The sequence below is a fragment of the Mercurialis annua genome, linkage group LG2, assembly GCF_937616625.2.
Source record: "Mercurialis annua linkage group LG2, ddMerAnnu1.2, whole genome shotgun sequence".
NCBI classification, from domain to species: domain Eukaryota; kingdom Viridiplantae; phylum Streptophyta; class Magnoliopsida; order Malpighiales; family Euphorbiaceae; genus Mercurialis; species Mercurialis annua.
Genome location: NC_065571.1, coordinates 18,563,026 through 18,589,213, shown reverse-complemented (window position 1 = coordinate 18,589,213; position 26,188 = coordinate 18,563,026). Strand labels below are relative to the sequence as shown.

General features: G+C 33.3%; 2 protein-coding genes and 1 pseudogene across 2 annotated transcripts; 1 reads left to right on the top strand and 2 right to left on the bottom strand.

The window, feature by feature from the left end:
- Positions 1 to 2,028: 2,028 nt before the first annotated feature.
- LOC126667131 (uncharacterized) lies at positions 2,029 to 2,988 on the bottom strand. Its single transcript, XM_050360096.2, has 2 exons — positions 2,854 to 2,988; positions 2,029 to 2,786 (listed from the first exon to the last, which is right to left on the bottom strand). Exon 2 carries the CDS (start codon positions 2,784 to 2,786, stop codon positions 2,304 to 2,306), a length of 483 nt encoding a protein of 160 aa, XP_050216053.1. The 5' UTR covers positions 2,854 to 2,988; the 3' UTR covers positions 2,029 to 2,303.
- Positions 2,989 to 6,502: 3,514 nt separating this feature from the next.
- LOC126670650 (SH2 domain-containing protein B) lies at positions 6,503 to 10,214 on the bottom strand. Its single transcript, XM_050364427.1, has 5 exons — positions 9,874 to 10,214; positions 9,653 to 9,806; positions 9,208 to 9,557; positions 6,899 to 6,976; positions 6,503 to 6,808 (listed from the first exon to the last, which is right to left on the bottom strand). The coding sequence occupies exons 1-5, from the start codon at positions 10,047 to 10,049 to the stop codon at positions 6,778 to 6,780; spliced, it is 789 nt and encodes a 262-aa protein (XP_050220384.1). The 5' UTR covers positions 10,050 to 10,214; the 3' UTR covers positions 6,503 to 6,777.
- Positions 10,215 to 22,804: 12,590 nt separating this feature from the next.
- On the top strand, positions 22,805 to 24,293 carry LOC126669784 (uncharacterized; annotated as a pseudogene).
- Positions 24,294 to 26,188: the final 1,895 nt, after the last annotated feature.

The following is a 26,188-nucleotide window of genomic DNA, read 5'->3' as shown; positions in this document are numbered from 1 at the left end:
GTACAGTTTGTCGATCCAATCCGGGTATGGCTTCATGTACGATGGCCGAGGCATTGGCCTGACGTCGACCCCTAATTTCTCCAGTTCATCTAGCAACTGCCCCCGATTGTATAAACTGTTTTCTCCCATGGGGGCGTTGTCGCTACCGTAGGGATTATCCTGTAGCGATTGCAAGTTTGGGTATTGTTGCCCTGGCAACTGGTCGTTGCCTTGGTATCGAGTCGCTCCGGTACCAGTACCATCGCCCCCTTGGAATCGCCCGGCTCCTGGAGATGGCTGATCGCCCATGTGAAATCGCCCAGCTCCTGACGAAGAAGGATCGGTCCTAACACCCGTGTCTCCTTCTGGGCGAATTAACAATCGTACCGATCCATAAGCGAAACCGGTTTTACTTGGTGATTGCCCTGCATCGGCCGAACTACCGAGACCACCATTTCTCTGCGTTGTCGAGGTATAATCGGCCCTTCGGTGATTCTGATCGGTCACTGACTGTCCCGAAAAGATCTTCCCCAGGTTGTCCATTGAACTTGTCAAGTTGTTCAAATTCTTCACGATCGACTGCTGAACGACCGCCTGGTCGGCCAACATTCCTTTGAAAGCGTTGGACATCTGTTGCATCGCCCCGTCAAACATCTGCCGATTTTCCTGAGCTATTTCGTCTCTCATTATGGTAAAATCGGCCCTAGATAGCGACGGGCGAGTGGGTGGTATTTCTCGGGAAAATTCGTCGAACTCCTTCTCCACGTCATCGCCTTCCATGGATTTGTTGCTTACAGAAGTCACATCGGGTATAGTGTTCTGAACCCCTTTGCTCTGTGACTGCTTATCGCCCTTAGCCATGACGGTAATGATCTCTGGATCTGGTTGCTCTATCTCTCCGAATTTCCTTTGAAGTTTCGCTCGGCTTTGAGACCGAGTTTCCCTGTAATCGTCTGGAAACTCCGGTTTTTGTGCTGACCATAAACTGTCCCCAGTGGAGTCGCCAAAAGATGTTCGCTAGATTTTCACCTTGCTCAAACCTTTGAATTTGTTAATGGGTAACTTTAGGCACTGATGCTTTAACCGGTATGATTCTAGATGAGGTAAACAGGATTTGAATGACGTAACCCTAATTCAAGTGACGTAACTCGAATTCAAGTAACGTTGTTCAAATGTAAATGACGTCGCCGTCGTTCGATGAAACTAACAGTATTAATCTGGGAATCCTGAGATCCAAGCGAGATTAATGTCAATTCTACTCCTAAACTAAAATTCAATCCGGAGATTGGGATAAAAAGCCTGAGCTTTGGTTTTTGATTAATGATTTGTTGATAAAAATAATAATACAAAACTACTGACTATTTATAGGGAACAAACCCTAATAAAGAGACCTAATTCTAATGAGATTCTATCTCCTAATTAATAAAGAAAAACTAAATAATAAAAGGCTAAAATAAACATAGCTCCTGTTGGGCTGAAATCCCTTATGAGCCCATTCAGCTTTCCTTCCTTCCCAGATCTCTGGGCCGGTGTAAACAGAAATAAATCTAATAACACAATAAGATAAAAATAATAAAGCGGTATATTTACACTGAAGTTGCAAGCCAGGAAGCCTATCTTTATTTAACATTTAATTTTTTTTTTTAACATCTTTTTAAAGATGTAAGCTATACTGAACCAAATTCATTTGGGTTGGTGTTAAATATAAAGGACCAGATTCTATTTACAATGGGATTTGTTGTGCCACAAAACATGTAAATTCTATTGATGTTCTAAAGTAAAAAAACAAAACAAAACAAAGCTTACCTAAGTTACTATCCATTTCATCTATTGTAATATAGTTTTTTAGCTTCTTAAAAATAAGTACAAATCAAGCTGTAATTATATTATTATAGGTTTTTTCTCTTCTGAATTGTCTACATCATTTACAATAAGGTTATACTTAATTTTAGTTAGATTATATGTAATACCTTTTAAAAGAAGGTAATGCTTAATTTTAAAACGTTTGTAACTTATTTCAAATGAAAACAGGAAGCTTAATATGCAAAGTACTGAACATAATTTTTGATTCATTGATATACTGTTTGTACAATTAGGTAGAATATATGTGACCTACCCACAAAAGTAGTAACCTGTAACTAATAATGTCTAACAGAAGTGGTAGACCATAAAAAGTTCCAGGTTGCTGGACTAATAAAAAGTTCCACTCTGTTGGACTAACAAAAGATATACTAATTGTTACAACTCACAAAACACCAGCCTAACATACGATATATTTAGTTGGGGTCATGTGAATCATCAAAATATATTCCCTAGTTGTTAGATCACTCCTTCATATTCAAGAGTCTTTTTCTCCCTATCATTGAACTCCCCACAAGTGTGCTTATCTTTAGCAAAGTTCTTTTAAATTCCTTATTTTTCTTTTCGACTCTCATCCACTTATCTGTTAGGTCCATAATCTGACTATCTTTGTTGTTTATTGTGCTATTCATTGTCCCAATCAGTTGTGTGGCTTCATCTAGCTTAGGCCTATTGTAGTCGAAAATGTTGAACCCGTAATGGCACTTTAAAGACTCTATAGCATGCTGAGCTGCCACCTCTCTAGCATAGTTATCATCTTTCAAACTAAAACCAACTGTTTCTCCTTCTATTTTACCAACAGTTGAATCATTATAGCTGTAATAAAGTGTAGCTTTGAAAATTTTGGTGTGTGGATGCTGAGTTATCTTATAAAAATGCTGAGGGAGGCCTAGATGACCAAGAATCAGGCTCAAAATAGTATCATATGTAATCCTAATTTCAGCCATCTAAAACAAAGAAAAACACCACAATTAGATTGCACACAAATCTGAAAAAGGTAAAAGGCGTAACTACCTTTGAAGATACAACTGCTGAACAGGTGCTTGCAATGCCTGAAAATGAAAAAAACTAAATCAGCCAGTATTTTGAGAAACTGTATACAGAAACTAACAATAGTATATGTGGAAGAGTAGCTAACCAGAAGAAGAATTTCACTGTGGCAGGTTGTAGTATATGTTGGGGTGTTTATATTGAAAATTGTAATTTGTTGAATATTTTTGTTGTGTAGATGGTATCAAACCTGCCAGCAAGGATGGATGAATCAGACGATGGGAATTAATCAACAAATAAAGGGCTGATGAGAAAGCACATTGAAAAGTCTATGAGTTAAAATGATGGTAACTATTTCCAAAATTAAAATTGTACCATCTTATCCTGACAGCCTGAGCTGTCCTTATTTCTTTGATTTTTTTTTTAAATCTGAAATTAAGATTTAAATATAAAATAGTCATCAAATCTTGTTTTGATTTTAGTTTTGTTTTATTTTTTGCTGAACAAATACAGACAATCATTTAGGTAAACCCTTACCTATTTTGTTTTATTTTTTTTAATGTGATTTGATCTCTGGAGCCAATTTGGACAATTCTCCATTTGTTAGTTTTTTAGATTTTCTTTCGGTAACAAAAAACCAATGTTTTGAAAACCGGACCGGACCGGGCGGTCGGACCGGATTAACCGGGAACCGGTCACCTGTCCGGTCCGGTTAAATATCAAAAACGGAAAGTGCAAAAAACCGGTTAGAATCCGGTTGAACCATTAAAATCCGGTTTTTATTCAAAACCGCACGAATCCGATTTTTAGAATTCTTTGTTAAAAAGCAGGTTGGAACTGACAGTGTCAGTATTATTCACGTGTGGGACACAGATGGATTCTTTCTAAAGGACTTGTGTTGTGTAGGCTTCTAAGTGCATCGAGAGGTTGTGGGTTCGAACCACACCTCGGTAACTAACAACTAACATGAGACTCTAAAGAGTCGATTTCCACCTTTGATAAAAAAAAAACTATAAAATAATACTGCTATAATTATAAACTTAAATTTCAAGATAAATTAAACACTACAATTTACTTTTTATGTAATAAAATTATAAACTTATTTATTTATAAGTTATTGCTTATATTTTTATAATTATTTTTTATTAATTGTAATTCTTTAATAAGATTGATTCTAAATATTAAATAATATACAAATTTATTAAATAGTAAATGTAATATGCTCATGTACACATATATTAACCTAATATTTTTTAAAATATTTTTTTGAATAAATATAAAATTATTGTTGAGAAATTTAAATTTAATGTTTAAAAGAAAACAAGTATTTGGATCTAGAAATTGACAAAAACCAATACAAAGTAGTTAAACCTAAAAAAATATAATAATATTTTTTTATTTATACCTGCTATCAATTTTAATCTAATAAATAATTATATAGTATAATTTTTTAATTAAATAATTTATATTTGTTATAATTAAAAAATCCGGTTGAACCGGTCGAACCATGAACCCTCAATGAAGCCGATTTGATCTCTGGTCCGATTTTAAAAACATTGCAAAAAACAGCAATGACTCGTTACACTTATGTGGAGAAGCAATCACTTACCTATTTTCTTTAGTGTGATTTGATATCTGAAGCCAATTTGGACAATTCTCCATATGTTAGTTTTTTAGATTTTCTTTTTATAATCAAAAACAGCAATGACTCGTTGCACTTATGTGGAGAAGCAAATTCACTGTTACATGCTTCTCTTTTATACTTATAACTAGTTTTTCGCCACGTGCTACGCACGTGAGCGATATTATATGACCCGTTATTTATAATTATATATTTAGATATTTTTTATTTTAGTAATATATATATTATTTATATTTATTTAGGATTGTATTTTTATTTTCGATTTGTATTTAATTAATAAAGTATTAACTTTTTAATGAAGATCAAGGTTTTTCAACTTCTATAATAACCAAATAAATTTTATCACCAGATTTATAAAAATAGTGTTTAATTAAGAGTATAAACATCAATAAAAAGATTAGATTACAGTTAGATTATTAGTTTGCCTAACTCATCCCACATATATAGAGTTATAGTTTTAGGTTAATACTGCAATTTTGCAACCTAAATTTGTCAAAAAAAAATTATTACCTTTTATATTAATTAGGAGTATAATGACTTATTTCTTATCTAATTTATAGTAAAAGAGGATAATTTTCATATTTAATTAATTAAAGCTACGTATACACAAATGTCTAAATGACTATTTAGGTTATTAATGATAGTTTTATTATAGTTCACCAGCCTTTATAACTTCTAAATAATAGTGATCTTTGATTTATAGTACACTACCTACTCCTATCTAATGTTGCTGTAGTTATCTTGATTTAAACTAATTTTTTATTACGGAAAACAGTATATTCATATTATTTGATTTAAATTGAACTATTATTAATTTTATGTTTTTTAATAATCCTGAGAGATAATAGCCAAAAATTTAGTAGTTTGATGTTCATTGCTATCTCCATACCGAACTTCATCGTCAACAGCTCCGCCACTTCGACGTTACTCACCCCTTGAAACTGCCGGCAACCATGAAAAATTACTGAACCTGCACTATTCCGAATAACAACTGCACAACCTGCAATTTTTAATCTTTTCTATGAGTAGTTGTATTTGTATGTTATACAATGACTCAGATATACATATTTAAATTAGAATTTCGTTTAGTTATTTTATTATTAGAAATAGATTTGTATATGACTTTATAAATTTTTTAATTATTGAAGGTTAATGTTGTAAATTTATCTCCCCCTTCACACTTATAGTTACAGATAGATATACATAATTAGCATTTGAATCAAGTTCGTGCATTTGGTGCGTTAGCATGCAGTTACATATTATTTTATTTTCTTTTAAGAAAATTCCGTTGTATATTAGCTATATTTATGCAGAAGTGACCCAATAGGTGCTACTACACATGCTTAGTTTTATGCATGGCGTTGGTTCTAAAAACAATCTAAACTATTGAAAACAAAATGAAACTACTTAATTAAAATAGTTTGGCTTAATGCCTTTAAAAACCCCGACCTTCCATCCCCTTTTCAATCCTACCCTGACATTAAAAATTTGTCAATTTTATCTTATTTTGTATTTTTTTCATTTCAATTGTACCCTAAAACATAAAATTGACATTTATTTATTTAACAAAAGTTCAAAAAAATTCTTCAAAAATGGTCAATTTAATATAAAAAGTTAATCTAATGCAAAAAGGATCAATTTTAGAAAAAATTTGCCAAATAAAAAAAAGTCAATTTTACGCTTTAGGGTATAATTGAAATGAAAAAAATACAAAATAGGGTAAAATTGACTGAATTGCAACAATGAAAGGTCAGGGTTTTTTAAGACATTAGGCCAAATAGTTTTGATATGAAACCGCAGTAAAACCTAGATTTGCAATTTGATAGCCTAAATACGTAAATGGAATGGACCCATACGCAATTTGATAGACTCTATAGTTAGTCTTTATGAATTTTCTAGCTTATAATTTTCCACTTTTGTATTCTATTTTTTTCCTATGCCGCCCACATGGTGACCAAACCACTAATTTCTCATAAATTTTATTTATAGCACACCCGGCCCCAATTTCAAATGAATTCTGCAAATAACACATTCCGAAAAAGAAAAAAAACCGCTCAACGGGATAGCATGCACACCTTTTCTTTCGATGGTTATATACATTTTGCATAATTTCTTGTCCGAGAAAAGAAAAGAAAAAAGTAAGCATCTGCTGTGAAATATTTTTCAAACATGCGATTTGATGAAATCTAAAATCGCCAACTTTTTTCTCCACCTCAATTAGCGACGTAAAGCAGGGGAAGGGGCTGCATCAATGGGTGTTTTAGAAATGAAAAAGGAAAAGAAAGCAGACTGCAATGATGGGTGTTTTACGAGCCAAGCGTTTGAGTTCTTGTTATCCTGCAAATTTCATAACCATCAATCGATAAACAGAAAATAAAAGAATCGAGAGAAGACGTAGTAGGTCGATGAAAGGATAAGAAATCCTGCCTTCCTAACCGCGAGAGCTCAGGCTCTGCTAGCAGCATGTCTTGTAGGGATATTCCATTCATCTGGGTTTCCTCATTGCTGTACAGTAACACAACACAAAATTAAGCTCAGCTCATATATGTATCAACAAGTTCGTCAGAAACAAAAGAATTTAATCATTAATTAATACGGATAAACTCAGAACTCCTTTACAACATAAAAAGCAAGTCTACTCCTCACTTCCAATGAGTCGAGTCAAGCTGAAATATTGTCAACTCAAACTCAACTAAACTCTAAAATTTAAAACTCCAAATTTCATTCAACAAGTTTATATTAGAAGTTCAAACCCATGCTCGGTAGAATAATAGAGAATTAATTTTAACTGGGCTCAACTTAACTATTTGAAAAAAGTGTTTAAAAGTTAAATTTCAGTATAAAAATGAAAGTATTATTATAACTAGGGTTGTGCATCTGTCGGTTTGGAATCGGCCAAACCGACCAACCCAAATTTGTTAAATTTTCAAACCGAGCTATAAATTTGAATTACATAAAACCAGAAGATAAAAAATTTCCGTTCAGTTAAAAAGTCAAATTTTTAAATATTTTTTTTTTATTTTGAAATCAATTTAAACATTAAAAATAATTGTCTAATAATTTTTCATATATTTTTATTTGCATATTTATCTATTGCATGAAGTTTAATAACTTCCGTGTCAGCTATAATTAAGAAATAACAGATTGACTCGGTTCGGTTACAACACTACTTCCAAACTCCGATTCTCCTAATTTTACTCATGGCATCATACCCCTTATTTACCCTTATTTTCATCAAATATTAGCATAATGGCCACTTTATGAACATATTAGCACTCCCTTTCATTTCAGCTACTGACTGTCATACTTTTAACTATCAAATTTGCAGTCAATTCAAACTTCACTGAGGTAAAGTGTTAATGCGGTGTAAGCTAACCATAATAGAGCAAGCTTCTGAATGCGTGATTTTAGTATGAGTGTCTACCCAAACAAACCCTTTGTTCTTATGCTTCTTCCCCTTTCTCAATAGAACTTATTTTTTGCATATCTTACAAATTGTTTAACCGGTTTCAAATAAGCAAAAACTGTTTAACCAACTCCTGGGATAATTAAAAAAAAAAGAAATAATTCTCACTCCAAGCTTCAAAACATAACTTATAATTCACTATTGATGCAGGATAGCTTGGAGTAAACAATTCTATAGACAAATTTCCGGAAGCTAGTGGTTTGATACGCTAAAATACATGACAAAACCATGAGATTTCAGATCAAAATTTAAGGTAATTTTAAGAAAGGAGATAGAATTTTCTTCGAAGAATCAACACTTAGAAGGATTTAGGCAATGAAACATAAAGGGATTCAAGGCAAGTAGGCCAGCACACCCATAGTTTGGGTGAATTGAGTCAATACAATTCAAGTAGCATACTGCTGAAATTTTATTTATTCTTTCTCTATTAAGATAAATAACACAGGACTTAAAATAATAAAATTTAGAAGAAAATTTAGTAATCCTAAACTAATATTAACGAGGAAAATTCTAAACCAATTCCCAAAAACAACTCCTAAAATACTATTCCCACAAATTGTAAATACCAGAGCAAAATTCTAAATTTCTTAAATCTACTGAGTGGTTTTATTTAAATTTTGTAGTGGTGTCTTCTTCCTTCATTTCTACCTTCTCAAACCGAAGAGGCTCATCTAAACTGCTGCTTCAGATCGTATAATAAAGTTTTTCAAAGTAAATTTTAGTGTTGAAGTCTAGCCATCAAATAAACTAATAACAGAGACAGGTGGAACTAAATGAGAAAAGTTAATAATAAAAGGTAAGAAAATAAGTATGGTTTGGCTTTTGGAAATTATTACAAGGATTTGTGCATACAGCAGGAAATTTGTTATTGATTAGCACATTGTAAAAAGATGAAAATTATGATTATTACCACTCAACCATATGAGAATGGAAGCAAGATCTAGGGTTTATAGAATATCTCTTGCTATTTTTGGTGTATTTATCAAGTTCACAGTCTTGTTTTGGTCAAAAGACTTACGGATCCTATGTTTGGCTTCTAAAAACTTCTAAAAAATAAAGCAAAGAAAATATTTTTGGTGCATTTATCAGAACATTGTTGTAGCAAAACACAGCCTTTTTTTTTATCAGAAGACAATCAGGAACCTTTATTTTTCCGCTAAGAGCTATCCAACAGTAAAATTGGCATACAATGTGGAACACACAATCACTTCCTCTAATATAATCATTTTAGAATAACGAAAACATTAAGAAAAAGAATGAAAAAACATACCCGTAGATATAATCAATGGACAGCAACCTGTGGTGAAGAGTATAATCTTTACCAACATAGGTGACGACTAAGCTACCTGAATCAGGGTGGGGCCAGCTCCTAGAAGTAGGAAACCGAAGTACAAACGTTCCAGGCTCTTGAAGTCCTCTCGGACCTTGAAGCGATAATTCTGCCTCTTCCTTAGTAATAAATCCGTCTATCCACTTAGGTGACGTAGAATTCCACATCGAGTTTATCCGTTTTTTCGACAGTGTACAAGCAATAGGATATAACCAACACCACATCTTTTCGAAGTTTTCTTGAGCAATGTAATCGCGGCATCCAGCGATTCTCCTCAGAATCTCAAAATCCTATAAACAGCAAATAAGACATGGAACAAAATATACAAAACACAACTCCACACGAAAATCTTAAAGACAAAATCAATACGATACCCTAATTGTACCTGTTGTACGAGAGATGAGGTAGAGCAAGAAGCGAGGTTCATGAAATGCTGCTGAATCTCAAAAATTGCGGTGCCCCAGTGATTGTTTTGTGCAATTGAGTTCCATAGCTTGGTGCCGTGCTCTATCAGAGGTTTTGCAATCATGATCTGACGCCTGAAAAGAATTGGGAAATTGATGGGCAGATGTGAAAATGAGTGCTAAGAGTATGGAAAAGAAGAACCTGTGGTGGGAACAGCCGGAGTAGAGAGAAACTTGATCGGCAAATCTGAAAAGCTGCTGTTCGGTGGCGGAGGTTGCAATCTCCTTCAACAAAACGGCCCGGTCAGTTAAGCCGCCTAAGCAGTATTTGAAGACTGTCACGTCGGAAACCTCCTTTGATTTCATCTCTCTTTCCATTTCAATTTCTTCTTTTCCAGAAACAAACTCCAACTAAACTCAACGCGGCCAGGGTTTGAAAAAAAAAAACAAAGGATCACTTTATGACTGAACTTAGCAAAAAGCATCAAAACGTCTAAATTAATAAAATACGATCACTTTTACTCTAAACTTGTCAAATTTGATAAAAAATCTCCCTCCCCAATTTCACTTAAGAGACTTTTTCAGTTTTGATGGCAATTTTATTTTATCAAAATAGTTTTTAATAGAAAAATATTAAAACTAGTCCTAATTGTTTTTAAACATTTTAAATTAATACCTAATAATTTTTTAATAAAATTTATCAACATTAACCCTCCAATTTTAAAGTTTTTACGAATTTTCTTTTTAATTTTAATATATTAATAATTTTATAAAATCAAAACTATAAAAAAATTATACACTCAAAATTAAATCGACCTCTCGGAATGGATTTGGTGGATCTGTTTATCATTTTTTTAAAATTAAAAATGATAAACACACCCTGAACATACTCACGTAATGGAAAAGAAATCTCTTCCTTAGCTTCTGTTTGTATTGAGAGCAAGGAAAGGGAAGAGAAGGGAGGGTAAGGAAAGGGAGGTAAATTACTTATCCTTGATTGAGAAATAAAATTTAAAGAAAGGAGAAAGAAAAGGGAAGGAAATCTTTATACCCCTAGCTCATGAAAACTCTCGCTTTTCTTACACTCCAAATTAGCATGTAAGAGCATCTCCAATGTACTCTCTAAATATATCAAACTCTTTAATTTAGAGAGTTTCATGCAAAATTTAAAATCTAATGGACTCTCCATAATTTAAATTTAAAGAAGAGAGTGAGTTTGGCTCTCCACATATGGAGAGTCAAATTCACTCTCTACTTCTTATCTTTTTAATAAAATTTCAAATTCAAAATATATAAATTATCTTTTTATTTAAAAAAATATGTGTTTTGATTTTATTTTAATATAAAAAATTATAGAAATAAAAATTATAATAAAAAAAATGAATATAATAATTAAATAAATTAATACTTATTGAATAAAACGTTATATTTAGAGAGTCTATTGGAATAAAATTAAAAAAATATACTCTTTATATGTAATATGCTTTCTATCTATATATATATAATATGTATCTATACTATATATAAAAATACGGATGGGGGGGACAGGGAAATTTACTGAATAATCCTTTTCAGTTTATTACTAAATGATGGATTCCGGCATCTCGACGGCGTTAATCCTGCAAAACAGTATAGATGGATAATCGGACGGTTTATCCGATTAGCTCTCCGATGCTTAAGTCAGTTTAGGCTTAAGGGAGAATAATTGTATTTGTTATCAGTTGTGTGTTTAGGCGTACCTCAAGCTTCTTTTATAGTAGATGATTGCATACCTAGTAGTGTTATAGTAGGAAAGTGATTCCTATTTAGTAGGGTTTGACCTTGATTAAGAGTGTCCTTCCTTATTCAGACAGGAGTCCTATTTAGGAAGATATTCCTAAATAGTCTCGTCTTCCTAAGTTGGAATTTGTATCCAAATAGGAAAGATACTCCGAATACGCGTAGATCTTGGTGATTTATCTGAATCCCAGGGTCGGAGCGCTTTGTCCGAGTCCTCAGGGATTCAGTCTTTATCTTGTTGAATGATGTATTCCAGTCGAGGCGGATCCTATGGAGTCGGCCGCTGGTTTATCTTCATTCGACTCTTTTGGCGGGAATCTGGTGTCTTCTGAGAGTAAATCTCCTGTGACTCGGCTCCATTGTAAGTAGAATAGGATTCGGTATCCATCATTAGCCCCCTCGCAAGTGAGCTGAAGTCATGGTATTTATGCCTTGGAGTATTTCAGCTCCATTTGAGGCAAGTCGTTTTGTATTCCAGCGCTCCTTTTTGCTTCTTGAGCAAGATTCCCATTTTCTCCCTTTTCGCCATGTGTCGTTCATTTATTCGTTATTTTTTGAAGTTAGGGCAGGTGTCCATTCGTTCTATCTTCTTTTGTATTTAAACTGTTGTATTTGCTTCATTTTTCATCTTTTACTCTTGATCGTTTTTGAAAGTAGCTTTGCCTTTATTCTCCAATCTTTAATTTTTGTGTTTGATTTCTCAGGTAATCTTCATAGTATTTTTGAGTATTTCCTCTTTTCTTTTGGCGAGACTCATTGTCTTCTTTTTATTGTTTTATATGGTGAATTCTTGTCATTAGGTGAAGCCTTTAGATGAATCTTCATCAACGGGCAAAGCCCTTCAGCGAGTCTTTATCTTTAGGTGTTCCCTCATCTTAGAAAAACCTTGATTCTTCTTTTGGGTGAAACCCTTTATAGGCCGAACCTTTTTAGGATTCGGTCGAGTCTTTCTTTTTTCTTCTGGATTTTGAACCTTTCTTGTTTAGGACTCGGTTGATTCTTCGTTACTTCCGCATTACTCCTTATTTTCCATTTGATTTGCTATGTTTGATCTTCGTTGGTTGTGATTTTAAGTTTCTTGTTCATTCCTCTTTTTTCTTGATCTTCATTCTTCTTTTCTTGGTTTTCAGATTTCAACATTCCTGTGTTCTTTGTGCTTGTCTTTATCTTCATTAATCAAAGTCTTTTATTCCATCTTTCTTTTATTTAGGCGATGCCATTATATTTGGCGAAACTAACATTTTAGGGGTGAAACCTTTATCTTGGTGTTAGCTTTGAATGTCAGTTGATGTTTACTCTTTTAATGAGTAATTGTTTCTTCGAAGTGATTGTTTTCCTTTTTGCAATTCTTTTTCATTTTGAGAGTTTTGTTTTCTTCTTTGGAAAGATATGAGTTCTTTGACCTCCTCCACAAATACACTGATCTCAAAGGGTATTTATGCCCGTTTTTGAGATCATGTCTTCAATTTATTTCGTCGATTTTCCTTGATTTTAATTCTTTTCGGACGGACTGCCTTCCTTTTTAAGATTTGTTCCTCTGATTTGGGCGAGTTGCCTGTGATTCGTTGATTTGGGCCTGTAGCCTTATTTCTTTCGATTTGAGTGAGTCTCCTTATTTTGGCACTTGGCCTTATTTTTACCGAATCATTTTAGACTCGGTCTTCTGTTTTGAGATCTTTCGCATTCCTTTTGATTAGCGTTTTGCCTTTCTTTCGCATTTCTCTTATTTTTCCGCGTTGCTCTTTCTTTCGTATTCCTCTATTTCTTGGTGTTTCGTCTTTCGATGTATTTTGCTTTATTTAGTTGATTCGTCTTTCACTTTATTTTGCTTCGAGTTGATTTTGATCTTTGATATTTCGCCTTTAGAGTTAATCTAAACTCTGTTTTTGGCGTTTTGCTTTTATTTTTAGAGTAAATCTATACTCTGACTTTTGGGTGTTTCGCCTTTATTTTAGAGTAAATCTATACTCTGGTTTTTTGGGCGTTTCGCCTTTATTTTAGAGTAAATCTATACTCTGGTTTTTTGGCATTTCGCCTTTATTTATTCTGATTCTTTTCTACTTTGCTGCGTTGTATGAATTAAAGATAGTTCGCACCATTGGCTATGACAAACGTCTATACTTGACAATGGGCGATTGACCGTCGGGTATGACAAAAAGTCTATACTTGACGACGGACGATTGGCACCGTCGGGCATGACAAAAAGTCTATACTTGACGACGGGCGATTGGCACCATTGGGTATGACAAAAGTCTATACTTGATGATGGGCCATTTGACTTCATTCTTCTTTCTTTCCCTTTTGGGGTTTTCTTCAGAGTTCGGACGGACCTATCTCTTCTTTTCCTCTTGGGGTTTTCTTCGGGATTCGGCCAGATCTATCTCTTCTTTCCCTCTTGGGGTTTTCTTCGGGATTCGGCCGGATCTATCTTTTCTTTCCCTCTTGGGGTTTTCTTCGGGATTCGGCCGGATCTATCTCTTCTTCCCCTCTTGGGGTTTTCTTCGGGATTCGGCCGGATCTATCTCTTCTTTCCCTCTTGGAATTTTCTTCAGGATTCGGCCGAGTCTATCTCTTTAGGATTCGGCCGAATCTAACTGTTTTTCCCTCTTGGGGTTCAAGGTTCAGACGAACCTATCTTCTTTGTCCCTCTTGGGGGTTTCCTTTGAATGAGTTTTGTTTGGATGAGTCTTCTTTGGACGAGTCATCTTTGTCAAGTTTTATTTTCTTTTTGTTGTTTTCTTGGTTTATTCTTTTTAACGGAGCCTTATTAAGGCAAATCTCTTCTTGGTTAAGCCTTGACTTATTCTTCTTTGGCGGAGTCTTCTTGGTTTATTCATTAGTTTTGCCCGAGGTCTTTTCCTTCATTTTTATATCGCTTCGTTCTCCATTATCTCAAGTGGTGCTTTTTATTGATTTCTTTCTCCATCTTCATTATTGTTCTTGGTAAAATTCATTTGATTTCTTGTTTCTTCTCTTCTTTCAGCCTTTATATTTATTTTTTCTTTCTTGCCACCGATTTTTGTTATGCTTTCTATATTCTTTTACTCCTTGTAGGAGTTCTGTTGCCACCATCTCTCGCTTTATTTCCTTTTTCTGGATTTTTTTCTTGTTTTTGTAATTTTTAGATCTGAGTTATTTGCTTCCGCTAATTGTTTGTCTTTTTTTTCTTTTCTTGATCGTATTCTTCGTGGAATTTGTATCTCTTCCTTCAAGCTCCCCCACAAATACACCGACCTCAAAGGGTATTTATGCCCGTTTTTAGATCATGTCTTCATTTTTTGCCTCTTGGGCCGTTTTCGTTCTTCCTTTTATTGCGTTGATAGGGGCGAGCAATTTTGTTTTACGTCGTCCAGGTCGAGTTCTTCAGTTTTGATGTTCTTTAGTGTCTTGACTATATTTTCTTCCATAACTTCTTCCGCTATATGGTTTAGCTCCGATGTGCAAATTCAGGGGATTCGCCTTTGTCTTCCTAATTTTTCTTTTTGGATCGACTCTGTGGGGCTCTTTTTACTTTTGCTCTTTCCTGTTTTTTGCTTGTCTTGGAGTATTTTCTTTTCGTTTCTCTCTTCTTAAATTTGGTCCGCTCATGGCTTTATTTTAGTTTTCACCGTTTCGAATGGTATCTCTATGATCTTTTGGTATTGTCTTTGTTTTCCTCATTCCTTCCGTTTTCCTCTTTTACTTCGTTGTTTTCAGGGGTATTACGCGCTTCTTCTTTATTTTTCCGGTGGTGTTTTCTCTAATTTCTTGATCTTCAATTTTTGGTTTTTGGATCGTTTCTTCAATTTGATTTTTGCCTTTTAGGCGATTTCTTTCTTTGGCTTCTGGGACATCTTATCCTTCGGTCCTTGGACCATCTCTTCAATTTTCATTTTCGTTTCTTGGGTGATTTCTTGATTTTTCTTTGATTTGCAATTTTTGCAACTTTTTCTTCATTTTTTGCTCCTTATAAACTTCATATTCATCTATATGTTTGTTTCGCCTTCATTTTTTCTTTTGGATCATCCCTCTTTTTGCTTTTTGGGCTACTTCGCTTTTCGCCTTTTGGGCGTTACTCGTCTGGTTTTCGCTATTTTTTCCTTTTATTTTTCTTGTTTCTCATTGTTTCTAGGCGTCGTTCCTCTAATTTAGTTTCTTTCTTGGTGTTTCCCTTAATTTCTTTTTTTGGACCAAGCCTTATTGGGCCAAGTCTTTTCTTGGTTGTCATATTTTATTCTTTTTGATCGAGTCAACTAGGAGCAATCCCTTTTTGATCAGACCTTATCTGATTTTATTCTTTTTTATTCTTTTTCCAATCATATAGCATATTTATCGAATTTTAATTTAAAAGCATAATTATGCATAAAATCATAGAAAAGTGAAATTTAAACTAAGATACTACTTTATTTTCTTTTTGATTTTGAAATCAAAATAAATAACCGATAAGAAAATAAATAGATTTAAGGAGAAAAGACTTATCGCGATTGGTATTCTGTTGATGATAATATATATTTTCGATTTGATAATCCCGTACGTGATCTTGATAATTCCATAATATTCACCGTTGAGATGCAATGTTGTTTGCTGGACTAATTTATATTCTCTGCTAAAAAGTTGCTTCCTTATTTTGAGATATAAGCGTTTCGAATAAGACACTGTATATTCCAGTAATTTGATGTGATTAAAGAAAATTAAGTGGCCATTCAAAAATTCTTTAATCACGGCTGAATTATATAATGACGCCTTCTCCATTCTATTTGGCCATGATCTGTTTGTTTATTCTTCATCACATGCTTCCTATTTTGGCCACCAATTATGATGTAACCTGCTTGTTTATCCTTTAATGACGTCTACTCTATTCTACTTTTATGACCTGCTTCTATTTTGGCCATCAATAGATTTTTGCCTTCACTCCACGTGCATGCTTCCTTAGCCATCCATTTAATAATTGCTTCCTTTTTCTTTTTGCTTAAATGATGCTCAATATTTCAAATTCTTCCAATTTAGCAGATCTCTTATATTAATTTGTTTGTTCTCCGGATTAACCGTCAGATACCATTCTTCAATGAAATTTTATTTGGTTCGCAGAAAAGCTCATTCGATTCGAATTTGTTAAGCTTTTCCCACAGACGGCACCAATTGATGGATTCCGGCATCTCGACGGCGTTAATCCTGCAAAACAGTGTAGATGGCTAATCGGACGGTTTGTCTGATTAGCTCTCTGATGCTTAAGTCAGTTTAGACTTAAGGGAGAATAATTGTATTTGTTATCAGTTGTGTGTTTAGGCATACCTCAAGCTTCTTTTATAGTAGATGATTGCATACCTAATAATGTTGTAGTAGGAAAGTGATTCCTATTTAGTAGGGTTTGACCTTGATTAGGAGTGTCCTTCCTTATTCAGACAGGAGTCCTATTTAGACCATCTCCAAGGGGAGTCATCAAAATGGGAACATTTCGCCTTTATTTATTCTGATTCTTTTCTACTTTGCTGCGTTGTATGAATTAAAGATAGTTCGCACCATTGGCTATGACAAACGTCTATACTTGACAATGGGCGATTGACCGTCGGGTATGACAAAAAGTCTATACTTGACGACGGACGATTGGCACCGTCGGGCATGACAAAAAGTCTATACTTGACGACGGGCGATTGGCACCATTGGGTATGACAAAAGTCTATACTTGATGATGGGCCATTTGACTTCATTCTTCTTTCTTTCCCTTTTGGGGTTTTCTTCAGAGTTCGGACGGACCTATCTCTTCTTTTCCTCTTGGGGTTTTCTTCGGGATTCGGCCAGATCTATCTCTTCTTTCCCTCTTGGGGTTTTCTTCGGGATTCGGCCGGATCTATCTTTTCTTTCCCTCTTGGGGTTTTCTTCGGGATTCGGCCGGATCTATCTCTTCTTCCCCTCTTGGGGTTTTCTTCGGGATTCGGCCGGATCTATCTCTTCTTTCCCTCTTGGAATTTTCTTCAGGATTCGGCCGAGTCTATCTCTTTAGGATTCGGCCGAATCTAACTGTTTTTCCCTCTTGGGGTTCAAGGTTCAGACGAACCTATCTTCTTTGTCCCTCTTGGGGGTTTCCTTTGAATGAGTTTTGTTTGGATGAGTCTTCTTTGGACGAGTCATCTTTGTCAAGTTTTATTTTCTTTTTGTTGTTTTCTTGGTTTATTCTTTTTAACGGAGCCTTATTAAGGCAAATCTCTTCTTGGTTAAGCCTTGACTTATTCTTCTTTGGCGGAGTCTTCTTGGTTTATTCATTAGTTTTGCCCGAGGTCTTTTCCTTCATTTTTATATCGCTTCGTTCTCCATTATCTCAAGTGGTGCTTTTTATTGATTTCTTTCTCCATCTTCATTATTGTTCTTGGTAAAATTCATTTGATTTCTTGTTTCTTCTCTTCTTTCAGCCTTTATATTTATTTTTTCTTTCTTGCCACCGATTTTTGTTATGCTTTCTATATTCTTTTACTCCTTGTAGGAGTTCTGTTGCCACCATCTCTCGCTTTATTTCCTTTTTCTGGATTTTTTTCTTGTTTTTGTAATTTTTAGATCTGAGTTATTTGCTTCCGCTAATTGTTTGTCTTTTTTTTCTTTTCTTGATCGTATTCTTCGTGGAATTTGTATCTCTTCCTTCAAGCTCCCCCACAAATACACCGACCTCAAAGGGTATTTATGCCCGTTTTTAGATCATGTCTTCATTTTTCGCCTCTTGGGCCGTTTTCGTTCTTCCTTTTATTGCGTTGATAGGGGCGAGCAATTTTGTTTTACGTCGTCCAGGTCGAGTTCTTCAGTTTTGATGTTCTTTAGTGTCTTGACTATATTTTCTTCCATAACTTCTTCCGCTATATGGTTTAGCTCCGATGTGCAAATTCAGGGGATTCGCCTTTGTCTTCCTAATTTTTCTTTTTGGATCGACTCTGTGGGGCTCTTTTTACTTTTGCTCTTTCCTGTTTTTTGCTTGTCTTGGAGTATTTTCTTTTCGTTTCTCTCTTCTTAAATTTGGTCCGCTCATGGCTTTATTTTAGTTTTCACCGTTTCGAATGGTATCTCTATGATCTTTTGGTATTGTCTTTGTTTTCCTCATTCCTTCCGTTTTCCTCTTTTACTTCGTTGTTTTCAGGGGTATTACGCGCTTCTTCTTTATTTTTCCGGTGGTGTTTTCTCTAATTTCTTGATCTTCAATTTTTGGTTTTTGGATCGTTTCTTCAATTTGATTTTTGCCTTTTAGGCGATTTCTTTCTTTGGCTTCTGGGACATCTTATCCTTCGGTCCTTGGACCATCTCTTCAATTTTCATTTTCGTTTCTTGGGTGATTTCTTGATTTTTCTTTGATTTGCAATTTTTGCAACTTTTTCTTCATTTTTTGCTCCTTATAAACTTCATATTCATCTATATGTTTGTTTCGCCTTCATTTTTTCTTTTGGATCATCCCTCTTTTTGCTTTTTGGGCTACTTCGCTTTTCGCCTTTTGGGCGTTACTCGTCTGGTTTTCGCTATTTTTTCCTTTTATTTTTCTTGTTTCTCATTGTTTCTAGGCGTCGTTCCTCTAATTTAGTTTCTTTCTTGGTGTTTCCCTTAATTTCTTTTTTTGGACCAAGCCTTATTGGGCCAAGTCTTTTCTTGGTTGTCATATTTTATTCTTTTTGATCGAGTCAACTAGGAGCAATCCCTTTTTGATCAGACCTTATCTGATTTTATTCTTTTTTATTCTTTTTCCAATCATATAGCATATTTATCGAATTTTAATTTAAAAGCATAATTATGCATAAAATCATAGAAAAGTGAAATTTAAACTAAGATACTACTTTATTTTCTTTTTGATTTTGAAATCAAAATAAATAACCGATAAGAAAATAAATAGATTTAAGGAGAAAAGACTTATCGCGATTGGTATTCTGTTGATGATAATATATATTTTCGATTTGATAATCCCGTACGTGATCTTGATAATTCCATAATATTCACCGTTGAGATGCAATGTTGTTTGCTGGACTAATTTATATTCTCTGCTAAAAAGTTGCTTCCTTATTTTGAGATATAAGCGTTTCGAATAAGACACTGTATATTCCAGTAATTTGATGTGATTAAAGAAAATTAAGTGGCCATTCAAAAATTCTTTAATCACGGCTGAATTATATAATGACGCCTTCTCCATTCTATTTGGCCATGATCTGTTTGTTTATTCTTCATCACATGCTTCCTATTTTGGCCACCAATTATGATGTAACCTGCTTGTTTATCCTTTAATGACGTCTACTCTATTCTACTTTTATGACCTGCTTCTATTTTGGCCATCAATAGATTTTTGCCTTCACTCCACGTGCATGCTTCCTTAGCCATCCATTTAATAATTGCTTCCTTTTTCTTTTTGCTTAAATGATGCTCAATATTTCAAATTCTTCCAATTTAGCAGATCTCTTATATTAATTTGTTTGTTCTCCGGATTAACCGTCAGATACCATTCTTCAATGAAATTTTATTTGGTTCGCAGAAAAGCTCATTCGATTCGAATTTGTTAAGCTTTTCCCACAGACGGCACCAATTGATGGATTCCGGCATCTCGACGGCGTTAATCCTGCAAAACAGTGTAGATGGCTAATCGGACGGTTTGTCTGATTAGCTCTCTAATGCTTAAGTCAGTTTAGACTTAAGGGAGAATAATTGTATTTGTTATCAGTTGTGTGTTTAGGCATACCTCAAGCTTCTTTTATAGTAGATGATTGCATACCTAATAATGTTGTAGTAGGAAAGTGATTCCTATTTAGTAGGGTTTGACCTTGATTAGGAGTGTCCTTCCTTATTCAGACAGGAGTCCTATTTAGACCATCTCCAAGGGGAGTCATCAAAATGGGAATTGATGACTCCCCATCTCCAAGGGAGTCACCAAAATGCATTTTGGTGACTCCCTCACACTCTCTTTCATCAAAAATGGTGAAGGAATTTTTCCTTCACCATTTCACTTTTTGAATAAAATAATGTGGTTAATTTACACTTTAGTACATATAATTTGTAGTTGTATTTAATTAATTACTTACTTATTAAATAATTTAACGACACAATGATATAAAAATATTACATGAATAATTTTATAAAACAACATAAAAATCTTACATTAATAATTTTACGAGACAATTAAAAAAATATTACATAATTAATTTTACGAGACAATAATATAAAACATTACATAGATAATTTTACGATATAATAACCTAAAAACAAACATACTACGACATTACATAATAAATAAAATAGAACACATATTCTATCAATAATCTGGTAGATTGGTATCGGATCCACCAATATTAGTAAAATAGTCACCAAAAGTATTTGAAGTAGAGGATGATTGTTGAGCTCTTTTTGAAATATTCGCCTGTGTTCGGCTTCCCAATATGCACGCATATTTGGATCAACAATTGAATTCAAATCCATCATCAAAATTTTATTTTCTTCTCTAAATTCTCTGAGTGCCATATTTTTGGAATTACTTTCCATGTATATACCTCTGTCTGACTGACTTTTCTTCAGCATCTCCCTTAGTTGTTTATTATCTTCTTTGATGGAGTTGAGAATTTTTGTAACTTCTTCGTCATTTTTTCTTTTCAATTTCGATTTCTTAACCCCCATAGATCTTTCAGCCGATGAATTACCTGCGCCATCATCATTTAAATTCATAGAAAAATTTGATAAACCTGGAGATCCCGTAGGATAATCAGACATAGGACTGTCCGACTCTGATGATACAAAGTTTGTACTTTTCTTACTAATATTATTAAATTTTTCAAAATCTTTCATGATATTCCAAACATGGTCGAATTTGAAACCCTTACTATAGCTTGGATCTTACATAAGTAATATTTTTGCTTGGGCTAACTGCAAGTTATTAAAAATATCAAGTTAATAATTTATAAAAAAATAAATAAATATTTAAATTAAATTTCAAGATTTTTTTTATAAAATTAAAATATAAAATTACATTTCGAGTACTTACAATATCTTCATTCGATGCTCCACTAGGATTCATTGCTTCAATTTATCTCATGCACCCATTTAATTTTCGGATTGTCTTTTCTATAGTACGAACACGAGCACCCACCGATCTAACGTTGCGTTCCTCCCAATTTTCATTTTTATCTTTGTTATACGCTTCCTCAACTCGATTCCAAAATGAAGTTGAACTTTGTTGCACACCTCTAATAGAATCTTGAGAAATCTCCATATAGACTTCACATAATCGTATATCTTCATGCACACCGTAACCGGACGTTCGAATAGACATTTTTGTAATGAAAATAAGGCTATTAAAAAATATGAAGGTGATATTGTTGATTGAAAAGAAGATAGAATTTTTTTTTGTGGGTTGGAGAACTATAAAATCTTCTTCAATAAATAGAACAAAGTATGGCTAAAGTAAAAGTTAAAAAAGATAATTGTAAAAATTTATTACCATTGGATGGATTTCGTAATAATATCAATCGTTAGATGAGATTTACCCTTATCTTCTTTATGGATAAAGTAAAAAAAATTAAAAATAATCGTAAAAGTTTAATACCGTCGGATGGATTTCGTAAAAAAATTGATCGTTGGATAGATTTCACCCTTATCTTCATATGGATAAAGTAATCATAAAAAAAATTGTACTTTTTTTTACATTTAATGGATTTACCCTTACCTTCTTTATGGATAAAGTAAAAAAAATTAAAAATAATCGTAAAAGTTTAATACCGTCGGATGGATTTCGTAAAAAAATTGATCGTTGGATAGATTTCACCCTTATCTTCATATGGATAAAGTAATCATAAAAAAAAATTGTACTTTTTTTTACATTTAATGGATTTACCCTTATCTTTTTTATGGATAAAGTAAAAAAAATTAAAAATAATTGTAAAAGTTCAATACCGTCGGATTGATTTCGTAAAAAAATTGATCGTTGGATAGATTTCACCTTTATCTTCATATTGGATAAAGTAATCATAAAAAAAATTGTACTTTTTTTTACATTTAATGGATTTACCCTTATCTTCTTTATGGATAAAGTAAAAAAAATTAAAAATAATTGTAAAAGTTCAATACCGTCGGATGGATTTCGTAAAAAAATTGATCGTTGGATAGATTTCACCCTTATCTTCATATTGAATAAAGTAATCATAAAAAAAATAATTGTACTTCTTTTACATATAATGCATCTCACCCTTATATTTTTTATGGATAAAGTAAAAAAAATAAAAACTTAATACCGTTGGATGGATTTTGTATAAATTACAATCGTTGGATAGATTTTACCCTTATCTTCCTATAGATAATGCAATGATAAAAAAAAGTGTATGGTTTTTTCCCTATAAATAATATTGCTTATGGTATAACTTATCAAAATCATAACTTATCATATCTACTCTAAAAATCACCCAGTTTTATTTTTCAAAAATGAATTTCAATCTTGGAGGTCCGTCTAATGTTGAATTTCAAAATTCTTCACCTTCAGAATCGGAATCGAGCGATGATAGTTATAATCGGGTTATGAGCCAGTTTTATAATGAAGAAGAAATGATCGTGCAGTTGATAAATAATAATAACGCACTGGCGGAATATTATACTACTCAACACAACAATCAACCTATTCATGGCGGTTCCATACCAGGTCATAAAGTTATCAATCGAGATCGTGCAGCTGCTGATGAAAATTTATTTAATGATTTTTTTTCTGAAAATCCACGTTTTAACGGTATTATGTTTCGTCGGCGATTTCGCATGAATCGAAGTTTGTTCTTTCGTATTGTAAATGCAGTCAAATCTCACGATTCATATTTCCAACAGCGACGTGATGCACCCGGTAGACTTGGATTATCAACTCTACAAAAAAATTACAGCTGTATTTCGAATGCTAGCATATGGTTTACCTGCAGATGCTACTGACGAATATGTAAAAATTGGCGAGTCAACTGCAATTGAAAGCATGAAGAAATTTTGTAGGGCAATAGTAGAGATTTTTGGAGAACAGTATTTAAGATCCCCTACTGCGAATGATGTTGCAAGACTACTTTATATTGGTGAGCAACGTGGATTTCCAGGAATGCTGGGTAGTCTAGATTGTATGCATTGGAAATGGAAAAATTGTCCAACGGCATGGGCCGGACAATATGCTGGACGTAGTGGATCACCAACTATCATTCTTGAAGCTGTTGCAGATTATGATCTATGGATATGGCATGCCTATTTTGGTATGCCGGGATCCAATAATGACATTAATGTGTTAGAGTCATCACATCTGATTTCCAATCTTGCTCAAGGTATAGCTCCCCCCGCTCGTTATGTAATTCAAGGAAAAGAATATAACATGGGATATTATTTAGCAGATGACATATATCCAAAATGGTCTAATATTGTTCAAACAATTCATGAGCCGCGGGAAAATAAAAAAAAGTTATTTGCTATGAAACAAGAGGCATGCAGGAAAGACGTGGAACGTGCGTTCGGAGTTTTACAATCGCGTTTCGCAATTATTGCGGGACCTTCAAGATTTTGGAAAAAAGATGTGCTACATGATATTATGACAACATGTATTATCATGCATAACATGATAATCGAGGACGAACGGGATCTTAATGCAACAATTCAAGATGCAATAGAAGTACCGGTATTAGATGAACCGGTTGAAATAGCAGTGGATGGTCATATTCGATTCCAACAATTTCTCTCGAGACATCGACAAATTAAAGATAAAAATGCTCATCTTGAACTTCGTGATGCTTTAATAGAGCATTTGTGGATGAACCATAGTCATTATGAGGATTGATTTATGTGTTTGTTAATTTTAGTTTTTTATGTTGTGTTAATTTAAATAAATTAATGTAATGTTTATGTTAGTTTTTTTATTGTGTTAATTTAAATAAATTAATGTAATGTTCATTTTAAATAATTTTAATATAAATTAAATTTTATAAGATATTCATAATTAAAAAAATTAATAGCAATTTATTTTTTAAAATATGAATAATACTATAATTCGGATGAATATGAGCATAAATAAGTTTGTGGGTGTAATTGGTAAAAAGTGTATAAAATGTTAAGAATTAAAAATGATTATTATATTAAAAAGTAAAAAAGTATGTTTTTTGGTGAAGAATTTGGTGATGACCATTGGAGTGAATTTGGTGAAAATTCACCAAATTGAAAAATGGTGAGGGAAAAATGGTGACTCCCCTTGGAGATACCCTTAGAAAGATATTCCTAAATAGTCTCGTCTTTCTAAGTTGGAGGCTATCTTCCTAAGTTGGAGTTTGTATCCATATAGGAAAGATACTCCGAATACGCGTAGATCTTGGTGATTTATCCGAATCCCAGGGTCGGAGCGCTTTGTCCGAGTCCTCAGGGATTCAGTCTTTATCTTGTTGAATGATGTATTCCAGTCGAGGCGGATCCTATGGAGTCGGCCGCTGGTTTATCTTCATTCGACCCTTTTGGCGGAAATCTGGTGTCGTCTGAGAGTAAATCTCCTGCGACTCGGCTCCATTGTAAGTAGAATAGGATTCGGTATCCATCACTAAATAAAAGTTTTATAGTCATTAACTAATTAGTTATTTAATTAATCACTATTTAATTAAAGTCCTAATTAGAATAGATAGCTAAAATTGTCTCCAAATTAGTAGGAATATCTATCTTTTAGTTTGATTTAACTACAAAATTAAAATACTGTATTTGGTCAATATATTATTATTTAAATTTTTATCTTATTATATTAAAAATATTATTAATAAAATTAAATTAATTACTTAATTGTGATTATTATAAAACCAAAAGAAGAATAAATTTAGTATGAAAAAAAAAATTAATAGCTGAATATATTATATTTACTTTTATAAATTTTTTTAACTAATTTAATATTAATTATAAATAAAAATTGATATAATTATAATAAATTTACTAATATGTACATTGACTAGTTACGTTACGAGCCACGTGCATAGCACGTAATGCGAAACTAGTATATATAAAAGCACGGATGAGGGGAAGGGAGGGAGGTGGTGTAATACCCTAAATATTTTAGAATAATTAAGTCGTGCCACGTGTCGTAAATTTCGATGAATTAAATTAAAAAGAAATTAATTTAATTATATTGGAAATATAGAATAATAATTATTGAGCGGATTAGCGGGAATTAAGGAAATAACTTCGGAAAGGAATATAAAATAAAATATAAATTCCGAGATAATAATTATTTCGCCAAGGTCCGTGAAATATTTAATAATATTTATGGAAAAAGTTGCAAGCCAATTGGAGACCTTTTAAAATTTGGACGCGGATGCGTTTAGGACTAAATTGTAAATTTTGATAAGTTTAAGGGCTAAAGTGTAAATTAGCCAATTGAACCTCGAGAATAGAAATTAAAAGATTATTGACGGAAAATAATAATTTTAGAATCGTATTATTTATTTGGATATAAATAATACGTACGCAATTGAGTTAAAAAGAAATAATTAATCGTTAAGTTAAAATAGAAAGTTTAATAGAGAATTGGTTTAAGTTAAAGAGTTCAAGGACTAAAAGTGACAATTGGCCAAATATATATACAAAACCTTCAAGATGAAGGATTGTCCAGAACCTTCAAATCCTTTATCAGACATATTCCATTTCTCTCGCCATTTCCTACGGTTCCGCCGCTCGATCTCCGTTTCTCGTCCGTTTCCGACGTTCTATAGCTCGAATCGATCGGATTTCAACGAGTAATCATGGTAAGCTTGACGTTTTTCCGTTTGAATGGATAT